This window comes from Peromyscus eremicus, chromosome 1, assembly GCF_949786415.1.
Source record: "Peromyscus eremicus chromosome 1, PerEre_H2_v1, whole genome shotgun sequence".
NCBI classification, from domain to species: Eukaryota; Metazoa; Chordata; class Mammalia; order Rodentia; family Cricetidae; genus Peromyscus; species Peromyscus eremicus.
This window is the reverse complement of record NC_081416.1, coordinates 27874718-27898629: the sequence shown is the minus strand read 5'-3', so window position 1 is coordinate 27898629 and position 23912 is coordinate 27874718. Positions and strand designations below refer to the sequence as shown.

At 43.4% G+C, this 23912-nt stretch overlaps 1 protein-coding gene across 1 annotated transcript; it reads left to right on the top strand.

Annotated features, from left to right (window-relative positions):
- The first annotated feature begins 15285 nt into the window (after positions 1-15285).
- On the top strand, positions 15286-18166 carry LOC131902798 (interferon-induced protein with tetratricopeptide repeats 1-like). Its single transcript, XM_059253760.1, has 2 exons — positions 15286-15332; positions 16783-18166. Exons 1-2 carry the CDS (start codon positions 15286-15288, stop codon positions 18164-18166), a joined length of 1431 nt encoding a protein of 476 aa, XP_059109743.1.
- The last annotated feature ends 5746 nt before the right edge of the window (positions 18167-23912 follow it).

The window sequence follows — 23912 nt, the reverse complement described above, 5'->3', positions numbered from 1 at the left end:
ATGCAGCTCACATCTGTGAAGTAAATGTACTCATAACTGAGGGTTCCAGGCCTCCTTCCCAGTTTCTTTCTCCAAACTCTCTGTCACCCCCATTGTGGTGTCTATAAGGAACTTCCACCCCACTGCACCTGCTCACTTACTGACCAAAACTGACCCCTGCTGATCTGCACTCCCTTGAGCTGTGGGATCCTAGGACATCTTTTCCTTATGTCTGTGTCTTGGAAATGAAAGTCGTCCATCCTCTGCCTGCCAGTGTCCTGGACAAAAAGAGGTTTTCTCCAAGGAAGCTTTCCCTTTAGGTCAGCAGATACTCTTAGTACAGTGCAGTGTCAGAGAAAACCAAGTGAGCAAAGGGGAGAGTTTGAAAGCTCAGAGGTCTCCCCTTACTGCAGAATCATTCACAGCCTATAATAGTCTTCAGTTTGGGGAAAGCCAAGCAGAGGAAACCTGCGGGGACCTTACAGACAGAACGATATAAGGAGATTTGTGCAGTTTTTCTGTGCTATTGATAGTGTGTTATATGTGATGTTTTCCCCTCAAATAAAATATATTCAGTAAAATTCCTTGAATCACAAAGTCTTCCAGTATAATTTGTTGATAGATGGAAAGGATATCCCTTCAGTGTCCTCAAGAAGGCTTGGGTTAGCCAAATCAACTAACAGAAGTCTAGTGGCAGGCAGGAAAGAAAGTTATGCACACAAACCCTGCAAGGGGTCTGTGTAAAGATGAGGCTGTATTTCATTCTCCACATCATGGGATAGTAAGGGTGACTGATGCTGCCTTGATACCTGACAGCTGCTGTTTGTCTTTGTGAACTATGGTGCTCGGGATGGGTTTAGGGTTCATTCACGTAATATTTGGGGGGAATACCTCTGATATTTTTAATAGATGTTTCTTTGATAAGCCAAAATCATGTTTATTTCATTCAATCAAAAGAAAACTCTCAGGATTTATAATACTGCTCCCTAATAGTCTCAATGGATGCTGAGGAAGAGCTTCTGAGGGAAGAAAAGGTGGGTTGGAGAGAGAAAGATTGGGAGAGAGCAGGAGGTCATGCAGTTTGATTCACAAGCTGGGTTCTGGGAACTTGGCAGACTCTTCTCTTCCAGCAGAACATTTTCACACTTGCCCAAGGGGACACACCTTTACTAGGTTTTTCAAGGGATGATATGTGGGTCAGACACTGGATGTTTTAACACCTGTGATGTCATATTATGTCTAAGTCCTATCCCCTTCACATACCTCCATGAGAGTTGTAGTCTGGAGGATCTAAACTAGAGAACATTAATGCTTAAAATTCTCCCCTTGATTAAAGTGTCTTATGGTTCCTAGGTCCTGGTCTCAGCAAGCCCAGCATGCACCCATGTGCTCTGTGTCTGCTGACCCACACTGCCCATGCTCAGGAGCACTTCCCCATCCTCTGCATCTCCTCTCTCCTTGTTCCTGCTGTTTAGCTGTCCTGTCAGCTCTTTGGGGTTTTCTTTGCTCTTCCTCATCCCCTCTGAGTATAGTCTCCTCTTGTTATCCTAGTCTTCCCATTCACTCAACTGCATGGACGAAACTACAGCAAGTGGAGGTGTGTCCTCCACAGCTGTGCAAGGAACAAGCATGGGTGACACAATACACACACACACAGAGAGAGAGAGAGAGAGAGAGAGAGAGAGAGAGAGGAGAGCCCACAAAATAAATACATGTGAAAAACATTAAATTAATAAAGTTAAGAAAAACTACTGTGCATTATGTTTTTGAGCATCAAGCTACAACTAATAACGTCCCTTTTAATTAAATGTAGATGGCGTTTACTTATTTACCACTACTGTTCCAAATGTTCTATGGTGACCTGTAGGTCAAATGTAGGACAAATGTCTACAAACCTGACTTTCCGTGGACTGACATTGAAAACTCCATAGCAAAGATGGAGAAGCAGGTAGTGAATGTGGATCAGTGGCCTATTTTGTGTCCACGTTTGTTATGGCCTTAGCAGGAAAGCATCCTGGGATCACCCGCAGTCACTGCCATGCTTTCCTTCAACTATAATTTCCCCAAATGGCACAGCAATTTCTCCAGTGTGTGCTAATGTGACATAAGGATCAGAACACTGATATCAAGCTGCAGGCGGACTGGTCATTGACCTCCAGCTATTGGATTTGTTCCTAAAGTGATAGGCAGACAGGTCACTAAGACCTACTCTGTGTAGGCTTAAGATAACAGATTTTAAAAGAACAGTGATGGCTTTGAACAAGTCATAGGTATTTTGTATGGAACACCTTCCCTAATGCTACATATTTGTACCAGGTCAGGAGATGTGTGTTAACATCTCTCTGCACCCTACTGTGAATAGAGCATACAAAATCACATTCTTTTCCCATGTCTTCTTGTGCATTAGGAAGACACTGGCCATCTTCTTCTCTAGAGAGTCACCAAGAACAATAGGTACAATGTAAGAAGGATACTGCACCTGGGACCCCTCACCATACCCCTGAAAGATGGACTGGACCCTTAGCTGAGTCCCAGATCAACAGTCAAGCAATTTCAAATTGATAGAGGATGCCGAGGACCTTTTTGTCCCTGGTTTAAACACAGGTATACTTCATAATCATCTGAGAATTCTGATTTGATTATTTCATTGATTTATTTTTCTCAGACAGCATTTCTCTGTGAAGCAATCCTGGCTGCCCTGCAACTCACTCTGTAGACCAGGCTGTCCACAAACTCACAAACATCTGCCTGCCTCTGCTCCTTGAGTGCTGTGATGAAAGGCATGTGCCACCACCACCTGGCTTTTTTCATTGTTTTAAAACTGATTTTAAATGTGATTCTGGAGTGTGTTCAGTTGGGCTATCCAAGAGCCTTAGCAAAATTCATTTAGATGTTCTCTAATAATTCTAACATGCATTGAGTATTTAAATCTGCCAACCCATTCCAATCACTCACTAATGAGCCAGGAATATTGCAGCTAGCAGAGGTGACATGGTCTTTCACAAAAGGTCAGTCTCATGCAGTTGCTTTGGTTAACTGGGATGGGTCTGATAGCCTATGCTGACACATCATTTCCTGAAGGTTTCTTTTTTTCTTTTTCTTTTCTTTTTCTGAGACAGGGTTTATCTGTGTAGCTTTGTGCCTGTCCTGGATCTCGCTCTATAGACCAGGCTGGCCTTGAACTCACAAACGTCCGCGCGTCTCTTCAGCCTGAATGCTGGGATTAAAGTCATGGGCCAACACCACCCAGCAAGGTTTCATTTTTTTCAAGTTCTCATTTATCTTTTCTGTGCATTACACACACACACACACACACACACACACACACACACACACACACACTCACTTGTAATCATAAATACATGGTTGTAGGCACATGCACCCACATACAGTTAGCTGTTTGTTTCTTCTCTTCCTAACACTGTTTGGCCAGCATCATAGATGGTCCATTTATTACAGAGACAAAGGGGGAAGAGGTGAAATATCGGCCTGAGCCTGAACCGCACAGAACCGGCACCAATGTCACCTTATAGGAGTAGGGGAAGAATTCCTTTTGGTCCTCTGCTTGCCATGGACTGTAGTGATTGGAAAAATGGAACACTCCAATATGTTTCGATGGAAGTATTGTGCTCAAACATGATTGGCTTTCACATACATGTACACAGAGTGTTGTCTTTTACCCCAAACATGAGTCAATGATGTTTTAGAAGCTGACCTAGTCATTAGGAATGTTTCCAGACAAGCAGCATTCTACACTGTGGGATAATTCTGCTTAAATTATAACAAGGATAGTTAGTAGGAGAGTGTGAGCAGACCTCATTAGAACACTCACTCTATGCAGGTAAGGATGGAAAAATGAAAACCTTCCTGTTCTTCTGTTTCACCTTTTTGAAGACACAGCACAGAACTGTTAAAAAAAAGAATCATTTTGGTACACTTATGGCCTCGGTCCAGTGGATCAAAGGTTGGTGACATCTCCTCAAAATGGAATCTAGACTGGCTTATAAAATGAAGTCTCCTTTAACAATGGACAGCCTGAAAAACCTACAACATGGAGTACTTAGAGGAAATAGAACATGTCCTGAGCTCAACATGCTTCTGAGAAGCTGCCTGTAGGGCAGAGGCCTGAGTGACTCCCATGCACTTGAAGGTCAGTTCAAGGAGCTCTATGCAGGGCAGTTACAGGGCTGGTTCAGAGGAGCTGTATGTGGACTCTCTTGATTTCACTCAGTTGTCCTGTAATTGAATGAGCAGACAGTTGTCACAGTCAGTTTCACACTCAGCTAAGGCTCTAAGAGAGACAAACTCAATGCACAGAGAAACCAATTTTGAGTAAAGACCCTTTTTCACCTTGGTCCTTTCAATCTTATGCTTTTAAAATGTATTATTCCTGTCCATTTTTGAGGTATGTGACAGGCTTGTGAATGTTTGTGATTGGAAGGGGGGTACCAATGTGTATAGCTGACTGTGGCAGACCAGTATTTAATTATGCAGCTCCATGTAGTTAAAAGGAGGTTTATTTGGGGTAACTTACAGCCAATAAAGTAGTTGGATACAGGATCTTGGAAGAGGTGAGGTGTAGTCCAACAGGGTTCTCTGCAGAACTCTGACTTCTAGCATCCAGCATCACAAGGAACTAAAAGGGCTGGCCCATATGGATCTTCAGTCTTAAGGGCTCCCATCTCAGCCCCCCACCCAGGGTCAGGTCATAGGTAGGAGTTGTACTTACCAGAAGTCTCACTAGGGGTTAGTGCTTCTCGGTCCAAGCTGGAACAGCTACCTCCTAAAGACCAGCTTTCACAATCATGCAGGGTAATAAAAGGAATGTCTCTGCCAGGCATTGGTGGTGCACATGCCTTTAATCCCAGCACTCTGGAGGCGGAGGCAGGCAGATCTTTGTGAGTTCAAGGCCAGCCTGGTCTACAGGGGGAGATCCAGGAAAGGTGCAAAGCTACACAGAGAAACACTGTCTGGAAAAACAAAAACAAAAATAAAAGGAATGCCTCAGAGTAGTGAGGGATAGGAAATTTTTTTTTTATCTGAGGGTAATTAGGAATAAATTTTAATATATCTATGACTGATGAAATAAGGAAACACACATGCCTTCTGATGATAACTTTCTCTTTTACTTCATCTTAAGAAATGGTCTGACTCTTTCTGTCTCCACACTGCTACATATCTCCATAATACTGTACTCAGCCACATGTCTTTACATACGTACATATTTCACATGGCTACTCATCTATCTTTTCACACATTTCTCTTCTACATCTCTTTTCTACACAGGTTCTTCTTCCTTGTCTCCACACAGTTACAATCTCCACACAGCCACAGCTGAACACCTCATTTACACAGCTCTCTCCCCAGACAGCCCTTTACACAGTTCCTAGGCACAGCTCCTCTACATAGCAGCAGCTCTTTGACACAACTCTCTCTCTTACACTCACTCACACACATACTTCTGACACTTTATTCACTCATTGTTTATTCACTCTTTCACACACTCACTCCCTCACACTTTCCTCATGAATCTTCATCACTCTCACTCAGCACACACACACACACACACACACACACACACGCACACGCACACACACACGCATGTGCACACACACACACACACACACACTTCATTCACATTCTGCAGCAGCTGTCACATAGCTCTACATAGCCATCTTTCGCTACATCCCTGCTGCCCCTCCACAACCAAACTCTGCACAAGTATTAGTTACATTTTCAGGGCCCCACCCATTCTCACAACACAGGATAAGTCATGTAGCTTCTCTTAGGATAGTAATGCACATTGACCCATGCACGAAGCTCTAAGTTGGTGAGGGATCTCAGACATTAAACTGTAGCATTAATCTTAGAGTGTCTTATTAATTAAAACAAACCCTGAGCCAAGTATTGGGATGAACACTGGAAGATCAAAGAGACAGAACAAGCCACAGCTAACCTCACTTGGCCAACTTCTCAGCTGATATTTTTTCCGCATACTGGAAGCCTCTGAGTCCTCATATCCGAATGGTTCTCAGCTGAACTGTGCTTCTCAAAACCTAAAAGCTTAACCAGCCAAATGCTTCTAGTTTCTGGTCCTCACGCCTTATATACCTTTCTGCTATCTGCCATCACTCCCTGGGATTAAAGACGTGTGTCACCATGCCTGGCTGTTTCAAGTGTGGCTTTAAACTCAGAGATCCAATGGGATTTCTGCCTCTGGAATGCTAGGATTAAAGGTGTGAGTGCCACCATTTTCTAGCCTTTGTATCTAGTGGCTGTTCTGTCTCTGACCCCAGGTAAGTTTATTAGGGTGCACAATATTTTGGGGAACACAATACCGCCACATTAAACCATTGGCTGAAGCCTGTGTGGTCAGTGCACACGATCAGAGGGAGCCACTACAAGACTGTGTCTTGATGTAAACAGCCTGGCCTTGATGTAGCAAAAACAACACTGGGAATTAGTCTTTGTGTAATTTCTGTAGGGGCAGATTAATCTGTTTTGGACTTGTTCTAAGGTCTTTGCAAAATGAGTTAAAGGCTGTCATGGATACCGAACACTGTTACTTTCCTGTGTCAGTAAAGAAGAATACTCTGGTAATATTTCTGTTCATCAGAAGTATATAGCTTAAACAGAAATTCACAGCTAAATGTGTGTCCAGAGATGTAAAACACACTACCAAAGCACCATGGAAAGCACCCCACAGCTCTTCTTATTAAGGAGGCATACAAGTGGTACCCGAGAAATTTACAGACAGAAAACAACCTGTTTCCACAGACAGTGACCCTATGGCTTTGCCAGATGAGACTAGCCGTTAGAGACATACACATCTGGTGGGTCGACTTGTCAGACACTAGTTGTCACCTGTCATATACTGCCACAGCCCTCAGCAAATGTGTCATGACATATTGTGAAGGTCACAATATAACGCTCTAGATTTAATTCTCTCCACCACTAAGGTGTGGTGACTGATCCCAGGAGGCAAACTTTATAAAAAGCATTTAAACTCTGTGTCACACACCTAGCCACCACACAGACACATACCTCCATCTTCTTCATAATTAAACTTCATTGGGAAAGTGGTCAAGGAGCCCCCATTTCCTGATGTTGTCAGCTGATTGAGGTTTAGGGATAAAACTCTCTGGTCAGGGAATCTTTCATGAGAGTTTATCATTCTATCAAGGAGATAGAGGTAGATATTTGAGACTTTCAGTGATTATTTGGAGGCGTGAAGGATGAGCTATATTTGGGGACACAGCAATGAATGGCCAGGCTAAGCAACCATTCAATAGTGCTGTGAAAGTAGGTTCCCAAGAAAGCAAGACAACAGAATAAGGGACTTGACCTTGGCCTGAACCAATCTGAGCCCCACTTACAGCAGTTTCCTACACTGGTCTCAGCCTTTAGCATAGGATAGCATCAAGGCTGTGAATACAGCATACTCTAAAGATTCTATGCTTGGCTCTTGCTTATGCGGCTGTGACTGCTAGCAAGAGGCCTTTAAAAAGATACACCTCGCCAGGCGGTGGTGGCGCACACCTTTAATCCCAGCACTCGGGAGGCAGAGCCAGGCGGATCTCTATGAGTTCGAGGCCAGCCTGGGCTACCAAGTGAGTTCCAGGAGAGGCGCAAAGCTACACAGAGAAACCCTGTCTCGAAAAACCAAAAAAAAAAAAAAAAAAAAAAAAAAAGAGAGACACCTCAGGAGGAGGTAACAGGAATCAAGACTCCATGACTGTAGGCTATGGAAAATTGGACTAGTTAATGAAGGGTAAACTCCTAAAGCCTCAGGAAGACGGAGAAGCTCTGCACATGGAAGAGGACTTGAATGATCATTCCTGCAGTAGTTCCTAAGGACAGCCACACACCAAACCAGCTGGGATATACTCCTTCCAGACTGCGGGGGATCTCACCTGCAGATGGACTCCTCCATCCCCAAACTTCCTCTTTGCCATGCCATCAAATCCATGAGTGTGGTTCAGTTCCAAGGAGGCAGTGCAGAACTGCAGTTCTTTTGACTGAGGAACAATGGTGCTTGTGGAGATGCCAAGCTGGGTCTTTATGTCCACATCACCTCCATTAACATCCTAACAGCATGGCCTGGTGCCAGGGATCTCTCTTCTCTTGATAGTTGAATGGAACTGACATGTCACTCTGTTTCAGATTCCCTCTTCCCATTGGTTCAGAGGAGAGAGGAGAAGGCCCACACCTGTTAGCCCTCAGTTTCCCTGAAGAGAAACCAGCAGGCTTTAGTTTCACTTTCTGTTTCAGGTTCCTACTGTGAATATAAAAGCACAAACACACACACACCACAGCTCACAGAGCTGTCTCCCAGCCCTTCTCTGAGAGTCCAGTTGGTGTGCAAGTCCACAAGACAGCAGAGAGTCAAGGCAGGATTCTGAGGAGCCTGTCCTGGTGAGAACCCAGAGAACTGCAGCCACCTTCACAGCAACCATGGGGTAAGGATTTCCCTGCTCTGTAGTTTGAGTGAACCCAGGACACAGACATTTGCTTCTGGCCAGGTGTGACTGAGTCTGCTTCTGTTCCTTTGTTCTGTCTTCTGCCTTTACTTTCTAATACTGAAAAGGGAAGAAGGATGCTAATTGCCATGAGTGTCCAGGGACTGTTTAATGGGTGTGCTGTTGGTAGGGGGTGAATGGTGACAGCAAGCTGGCTTTAGTTTTAAGGGCTGTCTCACACATGTAGTTGGAAACACCTGGGGAGACTTTAGCATAGTCATCTTACAGAGAGAGACAGATACCAATCAAAACTTCAGGAATGGACAAGTTATCACTCTACCTACTTAGAGGCCCAAAGAAAGCAGCTGCTTAGAGGTTCTACTTCCCCTTACCCTGACTCCACTTCATTGTCCATGGGATGTACCCAGCAGAGGTACCTCTTCAGATGCTGTTCAAGGTTTCTGTGTGAATACATATAACATATATATGCATTGCATATGCAATATATACTATATATATTCAAGAAATACTAGGCACCCAGTGGAATCTTATTCATATGAATGGACCTGGGTTTTTATGTTTGAAATTGCCATTCAGATTAAAAGTGCCAGTCAGTGGAGGTGTTTGCACTGAATCTTTGCTACAGTGAGCATCTCTTGACTTGGAGGATTATTCTTCTGTCTTTATACATAGGACTATCTATGGTACATGAATATGGAGGAGGCTGAGAGCTGTTGGGGAAGGATGAGATAGAATACAGAGTTCACAATAGTAAAAAATATGGAGCCAAACTAAGTAGAGGGCAGAAGGCTGTAGGACCTGTCAGGTGATGGTTATTATCATAGTCAGTGACTCAGGTGCTTAAGCATTTGGTTTGCAAAGGCATTCCTGCAGAATGAGAAAGGCTGCAGATCTCCAACTTCACAGGGAATCCTGAAAAAACACAGGGCAGTGGGATCCTGGCTGCTCTCTATTAAGAGCCACTGGTAGCAAAAGTCCCTGAGAGGATACAGCAGTGACAACTAGAGTTCAGAAGGTCAACCAAACAGAACTAAGGGTTCTGTTAGATGAAACCATCATGCAAGGCATTATGGAATTACTGCCTTTTGAATGAATTGGCTGCCTCTTGTTGTAAACTTCTTGTGCAAAAACAACTATAATTCTCCCCGTTTACCATGTATCTCCAAATTAGTGTACATGTAATCTCATGATTGCATCTCAATCTTGGGCACAATTTTCCTATGCATTGGGGTAATTGGACAACTGTCCCCAGCTGTGTTATTTTCATTAACATACCTGGCTAGGGCCATTCTCCAGACAAATGTATTTCAGCGAAGATAACTTTTACCAAGGACAAAACTGCACATAGATAAACATTAGCTCATCTCACTCACAGATAGAGAAAAGAACCACTAACAATTAAATCCTCAACTCCTTACCTTCACCCCTGGATATTTACACAAGACCCTAACTTAAGAGATTTACTGCTCACATTCCTGGCATAATGTTTTAGCCATTGCTAGATACTGAGTTAAGGCAGTTACTTCCCACTGACCCAAGGAGTTGCCTACAAGGCCAGGCAGGTGATAGGTGCCAAGCTTCTTTCTTATGTAAATTAGGTTTTTTTCCTCCTCAGCCAGGTTCTATTCCTAGATTTTCTCCTCAGCAATTACTCTGAGTGAAAGTGCTTTTACTAACCAAATACTACAAGCTCTGACATAGGTTGCTTAGCCACCTAACATATGTCCCTCTCCCTATCAGAAAGCAGCTACAGCTGGGACGAGCGGGAAAAGTGGCGCCAAGGACAGTTTACTTTCTTGTGACATATTGACCCCTAACACTTTACCTAGCCATTTCTACATTGTAGTTTGAGCACATACATTCCCTAATTGATCTTAGTCTTTAGTTGACTCTACCAGAGAACTCCCTTTTTGTCACTCCTCTTTTGGGTTGTAATTGGAATAATTACATTTAATTGCTTTATGTGTGGGTCCTTATCACCTCTCTCTTAGACTCTGAAAACTTCAAGCCTTCCATTGCTTTACCAAACAATTACTGTGTGGGTATATATACTGGTTCTCTGAGAGCACTGGGGGGATTGATGCAGAAGAACACAGATGAAGACAGAGATGGAAAGAACTAGGTAGAGTGATGAGAGAACAGGAGAAGGGACTGAGAGCAGGAGGGAAAGAGAGCTAAATAAGAGAGCAGAAAAGAAACTGTACAGTTCAAGTTGCCGTAGAAGAATAAAGAGAATGGACTAAAGAACTCAATGTGCTTAAATTCATTGAAGATCCCTTACATTAGAATCCTCAGCTGGTTGGTAGACTCTTCTGCGGACCCTGGGGGCAAACAATATTGGCTGTACCTAATATTGTTTGCATTAGCTCTCTCTCCAGGTTGCCCACACAAATGGATTTGCCTCTGTGCTGCTCAGCTTTCTGGCTTTAAGGACTTATGCACAAGTTCATGTTCCTACTTCTTGGGGCACAGGTCCTCAGCAGGATCCTTGTGAGCCTCCCAACTAGGCAGATCTTCTGGACAGCTGGTATTCAAATTTCAGATGATTTTAGCTGCCCTGCCAATGCCTTTATTTCCCATAAGGTGTGGGCACAATCTCTAATTCACTGTGCACTGCTGTAGGCAGAGAAAACAAAGCAGGACTGAATCTGATGCCCCTGGGACATGACTAATGTGCATACAGAAATTTCTCCATCATTTGTAAGTGCTCTGTAAAAGAAGAAATAACCATGCATTTGGTTATTTCGGAGAGAGACAGAGACAGAGAGAAACAGGCAGAGACAGAGCCTGAGAGGACAGAAACTTCTTATGCTTTTATCTCTTTCTAGCCTGGCTCATCAAATATTACAGGTAAAGACCTGAGTCTGGTCATAATAGGGAAACCTTCCCTGGGGCACTTTTGAAATATCCAATTATTTGTGTCCAACATCAATGAACTGGACCAGGGCCACATGATTAGTAACAGAGATAGAGACATTTCATTACAAAACAGCACTCTTGTAAATGAGAAGTTACTAGTGAGCAGAGGGATAAGCCCAAAGAGCACTGGGCTGTGGTGATATATTGTGATTCCCAATATATTATGCATCCTAATTAACTTAGCTGTGGTCAGAGGACATAACAGCCACTAGATAGACATAGAAGCCAGAAAATATTGGCATACATGCCTTTAATTCTATCACTTGGGAGGCAGAGATTTATCCAGATCTCCATGAGTTCAAAACCACACTGGAAACAGCCAGGAAGGTGACTCATGCCTTTAATTCCAGGAAGTGATGGCAGAAAGAAGAAAGGTATATAAGGTGTGAGGACCTGGAACTAGAGCTGGTTAAGCTTTTAGGCTTTTGAGCAGCAGTTCAGCTGAGATCTATTTGGATGAGTACTCAGAGGCTTCCAGTCTGAGGAAACATAATCAGCTGAGGAATTGGCAAGGTGAGGTGGCTGTGGCTTTTTTTTTTTCTCTAATCATTTAGGGTTCACCCCAATACCTAGCTTTATTTTTGTTTTTATTAATAAGAACTTTTAAGATTCGTGCTACACTGGGCCATGAGGCTCATTGCAGTCAGAAGTTTCCTGTGTCCCGCCTGACACACAGTTGGGACAATTCTCTCATCCATAGTCCCTCAGCCTTTTATAAAATAATCACATAGAAGCTTAATATTATTTATAACTAACTCCTTGGCCATTAGCTCAGGCTTATTACTGACTAGCTCTTACATTTAAGTTAACCCATAATTCCTATCTATGTTTAGCCACGTGGCTTGGTACCTTTTCTCAGCACTGCCTTGTCATCTTGCTTCCTCTGTGTCTGGCTGGTGACTCCTGACTCAGCCTTCCTCTTCCCAGCATTCTCCTTGTCTGCTTATCCTGCCTATACTTCCTGCCTGGCTACTGGCCAATCAACATTTTATTTATAACCAATCAGAGCAATACACATTTACAGCATACAAAATGACATTCCACATGACCATTTACATGGCATGAACAAAGAGCCCTGTCTCTTCTCCAGGTTGGTACATCAAAGGCACTTTGACTATCCTCTGTCCATTCCTTGAAGCCTAGGAAAGGAAGGCCTACAGGTTTTCTCTGCAAACTGGTTTCCTTCATGGTCATTGATGCTGCTGTCTTTGTGGTCCCCAATCTCAAGCCACTTTCCTTAAGATCTGAAATGCCAAAAGAAAAGAGGGAATGAGCCTCACACTTGCTTCCCTTGGAGACATCAAATGGTGCAGCTCAGAGGGGTGAGTGGGTCAAGGGATTGGCAAGCAAGCATGAGGATTACAATCTCAGTGTTTCTGCTGAGAGAAGAGAGGGAAGCCTTGGCTTTCCTTCTCCCAACACAAACTGGTAAAGATGAGTGCCTAATGCTGTCCTCTGACCTTCATATGCATGCCTTGACATTGGCACCCCTTATAAATACACCCCCACAAACCCCCACACACCCACACATACATGCACACATATATGCACACATCCACACACACGCGCTCGCGCGCACACACACACACATACAATACACACACACTCAAAGTTCATGGCTTAGACAGAAAAGGCATCCTGACAATGGAACAGGCATGTGGCTCCCTACAAGTCAAGAAGAAACATCTACTAAGTGAGGTAATATATAGGCAGGCAATTTAATCTGAGATTTATAATTTGCTAAGTTACAAGCAGCGAAGTTCTGTTATGTAAACCTCTGTGTTCATAGTTTTTTCCCTGTGGCAGCCTAGACAGAAGGGCTCAGCCATGCATTCAGTGGCTGCCCCTTGGGTCTCTATGTAATTAAATCCCCATGGCATATATGTCCTTTTTCTCTTACTGGAGTACTCATGGTAGCACAAAAATATGTTGATTGTTTTAGACTATAGTGAGTCTAATTCTATGTTTTCGAAAATCACTTTTATTATTGTAGCATCTTGGGACATTTTATACAATTTGAGATATATAGCTTCATTTCAAAACTGTCATGTGCCTCTGAATAGGGATTGCACTGAATCTGTGGTTCTTTGGGTAATTGTATTATCTTAGTGATAAGGTGAAGACTGGGGCTCCTCTTAGGGTGCTTAGTTGCCTTTTAAAAGAACTTAGAAAAGGACTGAAAAGGGAGTTCCAGGATAATTTATTGCAATTTTAATGGCAAGCGCTGAGCAAGCAAGTTGTCAATCTCAGTAGATAGATGCTCAGAATAGGAGAATAGAGAAGAACAGGGGTATGGGATACACACGCATATTGTGTTGAGGCTTTCCTGAAGGACAGCAACAGGTTATACAAGCAGCCACATGGCTGGGAGGGGAGCTTTAGAGGAGAAAGAAAGGACAAGTATGGGGGGATGGGCAGAATAGTTCTACCTTCCAGGTCAGGGCTCAGAAGGCAGGCAGGCTCAGCCCAAACTCATGGCAGCTGCTAGGCATTGCACTACAGGGAGAAGACACTCTAGTAAAGAAAATCCATTACCTCATTGAAGGGAGAAGTATTCCTCCTATCTCTTCAGTGTGGATGAAGGTAAACTTGCCTTTCCAGGACACATCATTAGCCAGATCAAGGACCTCCCCAACAAGAATAGCTCTATATTAAGGACACAAGGACAGGTCTCCACCTAGTGGTAGATTTAATTCAATAGACTAGTAGATAATAGTTTTTTTCCTTCATGGGCTTTTCTTTATAATGAAACATGTGAATGCTATCCTGCCTCATTAATACAAGTTATTATTCTATTACTTTGTATTTTTTAGATAATTTTATGTTTTCTATCTTTATCGTTTATGTACAACTTTTATTCATCCCTTGGGCTAAATGGACCATTTTCCAACTTTCTCTTACCTTCTCTGTTGCAGTGACTGATTTCTACAAATTCAACAACCTTTTGTGTGTCATTTCACACTTACATTACCATTCTTAAATGAATGATCACAGTGATAGAGACAAAGTTGACAATTGCCAAAGGCTAAAAAAATGTGTGAGGACTAAGGCTAGAGGTGTGCCTGTCCAGGGTAGCAGGAACTGGAGGCAGTGGTGATGAAGGAGCCTACATCAGCTGATGAATGTCAGTTCCAGCGCTTAGATCATTAAGGGGACAAATGACAGTTGTCCATGTGTTGTTGCAACCACCTCAGTTTCCTCACTAGTTCTCCTACTGTACTTGTATAAGATGTACATATTGAAAAACCCGGTGAAGGAGAAAGCTGAGTTTTGCACTGACTGGGAAGCTTTCCATGAATCTATACTCTTTAGAGGTAAAGGAGGAAAACACTCTCCTGACCAAACATCACATCATTTCAGTCATGGTCCTTTTCCTGTTCCATGCACTACATGGTCCTCAAGTCAATAATGTTTAGGGAAGTTCTGCATTGAAAACTAGTCAAAGAAAAAGGAAGAGGATTTGAGTTGGACAGAAGGTTTCTAGACTAAGGAGAATTTTAATTCAGGACTCAGTGTGCCAAAGCTCACAGTCACACAAAGCTTGCATGGAGTCAATGGTGGTTTTATGTTCCATTTTTACAGTATAGAAAGCTGATGTTAATGCTCCACAGTAGGTGGTTTCTGAAAGATTTATTGTTTGATTATAACTGGGAACTTCACTGAAAGAAAGAAGACAAAGTTCCTATTGTACAGCAGTTCCCAATTATGTGCCACCATCCATCTTGTTAACATATCAGATATTTATATTATGATTCAATACAGTAGCAAAATTACAGTTATGAAGTGGTAATGAAATAATTTCAAGGTTGGCAGTCACCACAAGATGCTTTCCTGTATTAAATGGCTACAGGATTAGGAAGGTTGAAAACCACTAGTAAAGTAGGGACCTGGAAGAGAGTGGCCGTCAATGGTTGCTAGTGCATTGTTCATAACATTCATGGAGGGAGGCATGAGGTATGGGTGAGCAAACCTGACCAACTGACTGATCCATGAGATGTCTAGATGGCTGTCTGTTTCCATTAGCCTACCCTTATGGGCACAATGCTAGTGTGCTCAGTTATGGGTAAGACCAAAGTGGACAGCACACCTGTATTCTACTACTCTTGGCATGGCTATGTGAAAAGTAAAGACAGCTGGTTTAAGCACTATGACATCTCTGGTCTCTGGCAGAGACAGCTACCAACAGGACCAAGGGCTTTTTTGCCTTCTGAGCACAGATTCATCTCCAAGCTGCTTGCTTTGGGGTTACTACCCTGAAACTAACTGAGTAGATTCTATAGGTGGTTCTCTGAGACAGGAGTGATACATAGTTCGGAACTACTTGTACTGCTCTATAGGGAAACAAGAAAAGGCATGAAGTTGTATAAGCATCTTTAATATAAAGGGATTCTTTGTAACCATAGGAGGGAGAGCTAGGTTAACTTACTCTCCAGAAGCTCCCCAGCTACATTGTCCAAAGATAAAAGTTCTAGAGAAGAGTCATATCCCCAGTGTCACAAGGCAGAGAGCATGTCCATTTGTTGTGCATCAGCCTATGGAAAACAGCTCCTTGTTTGTGTCTGAGATGAAATAGGCAGACCCCCAGTGACTTCTCCTCCACATTCAGTGTTTACCACACAGACAGGTCCTGTCTATGTCAGCTCAGGTGACATAAACTTGTACACATAGTACTCAAAGACATAAGAAAAGGGGGAATAGAATTTTATTAAACCTGAGATAAGGACTCTGACATGTATGTTCGTGTGCTTGTATCTGTGTGCCAATGCCCAGTCGAAAACTGAAAGGATTAACTTACAACCTGACCTGGTCCCGCGGGCCAGGTTATTTGATGAGACCTGAGGAGGCACCTCCTGAAAGATCAATGGGGGCGAAAGAGAAAGGAGACCAGGCGTGTAAAGGAAGACAAAGTCAGTCTGAGTTGCGTCAAGGTCTCGTTTATTGACTGGGTGTTGAGGCTTATAAGCAGGGCTTCAGGCAGGGAGGAGGAACAGGGGAAGCAGGGAGAGAAGAACGGAAAATTCCTAAGGGAGGGTGAGGTCGCTTTGGTCCCAGGCCCCTGCAGCTGGCTGATTAGCATGTACTTCAGGAAGTTGTACAGCCCGTGGTTAGGCCAGGAACTTCCTGCGTTTGTAAGGCTTGATAAAGTAAGGACACAGCTGTCCGAGTCGGTCCCCAACAACAACCTGAGATTGTAAGTACAGGTACATGAACATGCATGTATAAGAGGTCTCTGGCAGTATCAATAAATGGAGATGAGAGATTGATTAAGAAAAATCAAGAAATTCTACAGGAACAAATGGTCAGACTTTCGGGAAATAAGCAAGAATGTTGTGAAATGTGTTTAGCTTGGAGTTAATTGGCAATTTTTGGGCCATATAACCAATCATCTGCTTTCTTCTTACAGAGAGAATGCTGGCAGTGATCAGGTCAAGGAGAAATTGATTGAACTGAATTGTCACTTCACATGGGTGCTGTTGTTCGAAGACCTTGACATACCTGATTTGGAAGTAAGGATCTCTGAGGACCTTGAGTTCCTAGACATCAAAAACACAGTGGGGATGCTCAACCTCAGGGCCTATGTGAAACACCTGAGAGGCCAGCATAAGAAAGCCCTGCAGAGCTTGAAAGAAGCAGAAGCCTTGATCCAGGGAGAGATGTTGGGTCAGAGAAGCCTGTTAATCTGGAGCAACTGTGCCTGGGTGCATTACCACATGGGCAGCCTGGCTGAAACCCAGAACTACCTGGACAAGGTGGAAAACACTTGCAAGGAATTGGGTAGTCCCTTCCGCTATAGTATGGAGTGTGCGGAGATGGAATATGAGAAAGGCTGGGCCTTGTTGAAGTGTGGAAAACAGGATTATCATAGAGCCATGGCCTGCTTTCAAATGGCTCTGACAGTGGATCCTGAAAACCCTGAATACAACCTTGGCTATGCAGTTGCAGCCTATCACATAGACTTTGATGACAATAATATCTCTCTAGAACCCCTAAGAAAGGCTGTAAGGTTAAATCCAGAAGATCCGAATATTAAAGTATATCTTGCGCTGAAGCTTCAGGATGTAGGATTAGTAGCTGAAGCAGAAACACACATTGAAGAAGCCATCAGAGGCACATCCTGCCAACACTATATCTTTCGATACATAGCCAAGTATTACCGAAGGAAAGGCTGCATAGACAAGGCTCTCCGTCTGCTACACAGGGCCTTGCAGGTGTCACCTGCCTCTGGCTACCTGCATTACCAACTAGGGCTCTGCTACCATCAACAAGTGTTGCAACTGAGGACATCCAGCAATGAGCAGGCCAGAAAGCAGGCGGCACAACAGGCCCTTTTTGAATTTCAAGAGACTCTGAAACTCAGGCCCAGATTAGAGATGGCTTATGTTTGCATGGCTGAAGTACAGGCAGAAATGGGCCAATATGAAGAAGCACAGGCACATTTCCAGAAGTCACTGAACATGATGGAACTGAACAGTAATCTTGAGTGTCACAAACAGCAGGATATTCATTTACGCTATGGCTGTTACCTAGACTTTCATCGGAAATCAGAAGATGATGCGATCACCCAGTACTTAAAAGGTCTTAATCTGAAAGAAAAAAACTTTGTCTGGAGGAAACTACTCGCAGCCTTGGAGGAAGTGGCCAGAAGACGTGTTCACCAGAATGTTCGAATTGTGAAGAGCTATAGCTTGCTAGGCTTTGTCCACAAACTGAAGGGGGACAACGAAGAGGCCATGAGGTACTATGAGACAGCTCTGAGGCTCACTGGGGGAATGAATCCTAAGTTTTGAATGCAGCTCACCTCTGTGAAGTGAATGTACTAATAACTGAGGTTTCCCAGCCTCCTTCCCAGTTTCTTTCTCCAACCTCTCTGTCACCCCCATTGTGGTGTCTATAAGGAACTTCCACCCCACTGCACCTGCTCACTTAATGACCAGGACTGACTCCTGCTGATCTGCACTCTCTTGAGCTGTGGGATCCTAGGACATCTTTTCCTTATGTCTGTGTCTTGGGAATGCAAGTCTCCATCCTCTGCCTGCCAGTGTCCTGGACAAAGAGGTCTTCTCTAAGGAAGCTTTTCTGTAGGTCAGCAGATACTCTTAGTACAGTGCAGTGTCAGAGAAAACCAAGTGAGGAAAGGGGAGAGTTTGAGAGCTGAGAGGTCTCCCCTTACTGCAGAATCATTCACGGCTAATTAGAGTCTTCAGTTTGGGGAAAGCCAAGCAGAGGAAACCTGCCGGAAACCTTACAGACAGAACGATATAAGGAGATATGTCCACTTTTTCGATGCTATTGATAGTGTGTTATATGTGATGTTTTCCCCTCAAATAAAATATATTCAGTAAAATTCCTTGAATCACAAAGTCTTCCCGAGTAATTTGTTGATAGAATGGAAAGGATATCCCTTCAGTGTCCTCAAGAAGGCTTAGGATAGCAGAATCAACTAACAGAAGTCTAGTGGCAGGCAGTTGCACATAAACCCTGCAAGGGGTCTGTGTAAAGATGAGGCTCTATTTCATTCTCCACATCATGGGATAGTAAGGGTGACTGATGCTGCCTTGATACCTGACAGCTGCTGTTTGTCTTTGTGAATTATGGTGCTCGGGATGGGTTTAGGGTTCATTCACCTAATATTTGGGGGAATACCTCTGATATTTTTAATAAATGTTTCTTTGAAAAGCCAAAATCATGTTTATTTCATTCAATCAAAAGAAAACTCTCAGGATTCATAATACTGCTCCCTAATAGTCTCAATGAATGCTGAGGAAGAGTAACTGAGGGAACAAAAGTTGGGTTCCAGAAGGAAAGATTGGGAGAGAGCAGGAGGTCATGCAGTTTGATTCACAAGCTGAGTTCTGGGAACTTGGCAGACTCTTCTCTTCCAGGAGAGCATTTTCACACTTGCCCAAGCAGACACACCTTTACTAGGTCTTTCAAGGGATGATATGTGGGTCAGACACTGGATGTTTCAGACACCTGGGTGGGCCTGTTGTGACTAAGCCTTATCCCCTTCACTTACTTGCAGAGTTGTAGTCTGGAGGGTCTAAACTAGAAAACATAAATGCTTAAAACACTCCCCGAGATTAAAGTGCCTTGTTGTTCCTAGATCCTGGTCTCAGCAAGCCCAGCATGTACCCATGTGCTCTGTGTCTGCTGACCCACACTGCCCATGCTCAGGAGCACTTCCCCGTCCTCTGCATCTCCTCTCTCCTTGTTCCTGCTGTTCAGCTGTCCTGTCAGCTCTTTGGGGTTTTCTTTGCTCCTCCTCATCCCCTCTGAGTATAGTCTCCTCTTGTTATCCTAGTCTTCCCATTCACTCAACTGCATGGACGAAACTACAGCAAGTGGAGGTGTGCCCTCCACAGCTGTGCAAGGAACAAGCATGGCTGATACAATACACACACACACACACACACAGAGAGAGAGAGAGAGAGAGAGAGAGAGGGAGGGAGAGAGGGAGAGAGAGAGAGGAAGAGAGAGGGAGGGAGAGAGGGAGGGAGAGAGAGAGGGAGAGAGAAAGGAGAGCCCATAAAATACATGTGAAAAACATTAAATTAATAAAGTTAAGGAAAACCACTGTGCATTATGTTTTTGAGCATCAAGCTGTAACTAATTATGTCCCTGTTATTACTTAAATATAGATTGTGTGTACTTAGTTACCACTGCTGTTCCAAATGTTTTATGGTGACCTGTAGGTCAAATGTAGGACAAATGTCTACAAACCTGACTTTCCGTGGACTGAAAATGAAAACTCCATAGCAAAGACGGATAAGCAGGTAAGTGAATGTGGATCAGTGGCTTATTTTGTGCCCACACTTGTTGTGGCCTTAGCAGAAAAGCATCCTGGGATAATCCAAAGTCACTGCCACGCTTTCCTTCAACTATAATTACACCAAAGGCACAGCAATTTCTCTAGTGTGTAGTAATGTGACAGAAGTACCAGAACCCTGATATCAAGCTGAGAGTGGAGTAGGCAGTGACCTCCAGCTATTGGATTTGTTCCTAAAGTGATAGGCAGCCAGGTCACTAAGACCTATTCTGTATAGGCTTAAGATAACAGATTTTAAAAGAACAGTGATGGCTTTGAACAAGTCATAGGTATTTTTTATGGAACACCTTCCCTAATGCTGCATATATGTACCATGTCAGGAGACATGTGTTAACATCTGTCTACATCCTACAGTCAAAAGAGCATACATAATCGCATTCTTTTCTCATGTCTTCTTGTGCATTAGGAAGACACTGGCCATCTTCTTCTCTAGAGAGTCACCAAGAACAGTAGGTAAAATGTAAAAAGGATACTGCACCTGGGGCCCCTCACCATACCCCTGAAAGATGAACTGGAATCTCTGCTGATTCCCAGATCAACAGTCAAGCAATTTCAAATTGATAGAGGATGCCTAGGACCATTTTGACCCATGTTCAAACACAGGTACACATCATAATCACCTGAGAATTCTGATTTGTTTCATTGATTTTTTTTCTCAGACAGCATATCTCTGTGAAGCAGTCCTGGCTGCAACTCACTCTGTAGACCAGGCTGGCCTCAAACTCACAGAGATCTGCCTGCCTCTGCCTTTTGAGTGCGGTGATCAAAGGCATGTGCCACCATACCTGCATTGATTGATTGTTTTAAACCTGATTTTAAATCTGATTCTGGGGTGTGTTCAGTTGGGCTATCCAAGAGCATGAGCAAAATTCATTTAGATGTTCTCTAATGATTCTAACATGCAGTGAGGATTTAAATCTGCCAGCCCATTCCAATCACTCACTAATGAGCCAGGATTATCGCAGCTAGCAGAGGTGACATGGTCTTTCACAAAAGGTCAGTCTCATGCAGTTGCTTTGGATAACTGATAGCCTATACAGACACATCACTTTCTGAAGGTTTCTTTATTTTTCAGTTGCCATTTGTCTCTTCTCTGTGCATTCCACAAACACACACACACACACACACACACACACACACACACACATACACACTCTTGCACGTAATAAAAATACATAGTTGAAGGCTCATGCACCCACATACAGTTAGCTGTTTGTTTCTTCTCTTCCTAACACTGTTTGGCCAGCATCATAAATGGTTCCATTTATTACAGGCAAAGGGGGAAGAGGTGAAATACCAGCCTGAGCCTGAACCGCACAGAACCGGCACCAATGTCACCTTATAGGAGTAGGGGAAGAATCCCTTTTGGTCCTCTGCTTGCTATGGACTGTAGTGACTTGGAAAATGAAACACTCCAATATGTTTTCATGGAAGTATTGTGCACAACCATGATTGGCTTTCACATGCATGTACACAGAGCATTGTCTTTTACCCCAAACATGAGTCATGATGTTTTAGAAACTGACCTAGTTATTAGGAATGTTTCCCGACAATCAGCATTCTACCCACTGTGGGATAATTCTGTGGAGCTGAAATGATAACAAGGATAATTAGTAGGAGAGTGTGAGCAGACAACACTCACTCTATGATGTTAAGGATGGAAAAATGAAAACCTTCCTGTTCTTCTCTGTTTCACCTTTTTGAAGATATAGCACATAAACGCAAAAAATATTAGGTCCAGCCTATATTGTTTGCTCCAGGGTCTGCGGGAGAGTCTACCAACCAGCTGAGGATTCTAATCTGAGGAATATTCAATGAATCTAAGCACATTGAGTTCTTTAGTCCATTCACTTTATTCTCCTATGGTGATTCTATCTACACAGTTTCTTTTCTGCTCTCTTAGCTCCTCTCGGTCCCTTCTGCTCTCAATCCCTTCTGCTGTTCTCTCACCATTTTACCAGTTCTTTCCATCTCTGTCCTAATCTTTGTTCTTCTCCATCAATCCTCTTCTCCCAGTGCTCTCAGAGAACCAGTATATATACCCACACAGTAATTCTTCGGTAAAACAGTGGAAGGCTTGAAGTTTTCAGGGTCTCAGAGAGAGGTGATAAGGACCCACATGTAAAGCAATTAATTGTCAGCTTCCAATTACAACCCAAAAGAGGAGTGACAAAAAGGGAGTTCTCTGGTAGGGCCAACTAAAGACTAAGATCAATTAGGGAATTTATGTGCTCAAACTACAATGTAGAAATGGCTAGGTAAAATGTTAGGGGTCAGTAAGTCACAAGAAAGTAAACTGTCCCAGGCGCCACTTTTCCAGCTCGTCCCAGCTGCAGCTGCTTTCTGATAGGGAGAGGGACATATGTTAGGTGGCTAAGCAACCTATGTCAGAGCTTGTAGTATTTGGTTAGTAAAAGCACTTTCACTCAGAGTAATTGCTGAGGAGAAAATCTAGGAATAGCACCTGGCTGAGGAGGAATAAAAACCTAATTTGTACAAGAAAGAAGCTTGGCACCTATTGCCTGCCTGGCCTGTAGGCAATCTCCTTGGGTCAGTGGGAAGTAACTGCCTTAACTCAGTAACTAGCAAGGGGCTAAAACATTATGCCAGGAATGTGAGCAGTAAATCTCTTAAGTTAGGGTCTTGTGTAAATAACCTGGGGTGAAGGTAAGTGGCTGAGGATTTAATTGTTAGTGGTTCTTTTCTCTATCTGTGAGTGAGATGAGCTAATCTTCCTTGCCTCCACACAGTTACAATCTCCACACAACCACAGCTGAACATGTCATTTACACAGCTCTCTCCCCAGACAGCACTTTACACAGTTCCTAGGCACAGCTCCTCTACATAGCAGCAGCTCTTTCACACAGCTCTCTCTCTTACACTCACTCACACACATACTTCTGACACTTTATTCACTCATTGTTTATTCACTCTTTCACCCACTCCCTCCCTCACACTTTCCTCATGACTCTTCATCACTCTCACTCAGCACACACACACACACACACACACACACACACACACACACACACACACACTTCACTCACATTCTGCAGCAGCTGTCACATAGCTCTACATGGCCATCTCTCGCCACACCGCCACTGCTGCCTCACAACCAAAATCTGGACAAGTATTAGTTACATTTTCAGGGACCCACCCATTCTCACAACACAGATAAGTCACGTAGCTTCTCTTAGGATAGTAATATCACATTGACCCATGCACGCAGCTCTAAGTTGGTGAGGGGTCTCAGACATTAAACCATTGGCTGAAGCCTGTGTGGTCAGGGGACATGAAGAAAGGGAGCCACTACAAGACTATGTTTTGATGTAAACAGCTTGGCCTTGATTTAGCAATAAACAACACTGGGAATTAGTCTTTGAGTATTCTCTGTAGGAGCAGATTAATCTGTTTTGGACTTGTTCTAAGGTCTTTGCAAAATGAGTTAAAGGCTGTCATGGATACAGAACACTATTTCTTTCCTGTGTCAGTAAAGAAGAATACTCTGGTAATATTTCTGTTCATCAGAAGTATATAGCTTAAACAGAAATTCACAGCTAAATGTGTGTCCAGAAATGGAAAACATACTACCAAGCACCATGGAAAGCACCCCACAGCTCTTCTTATTAGGGAGGCATCCAAGTGGTACCCGAAAAAGTTACAGACAGAAAACAACCGGTTTCCACATCCAGTGACCCCATGGCTTT

Excerpts from the sequence above, each read along its gene's own strand:
- LOC131902798 (XM_059253760.1), top strand. The coding sequence starts at position 15,286 with ATGGTTGCTAGTGCATTGTTCATAACATTCATGGAGGGAGGCATGAG. Across the intron at positions 15,333-16,782 it reads TTCATGGAGGGAGGCATGAG|AGAGAATGCTGGCAGTGATC; the intron begins GTATGGGTGAGC and ends TTCTTCTTACAG.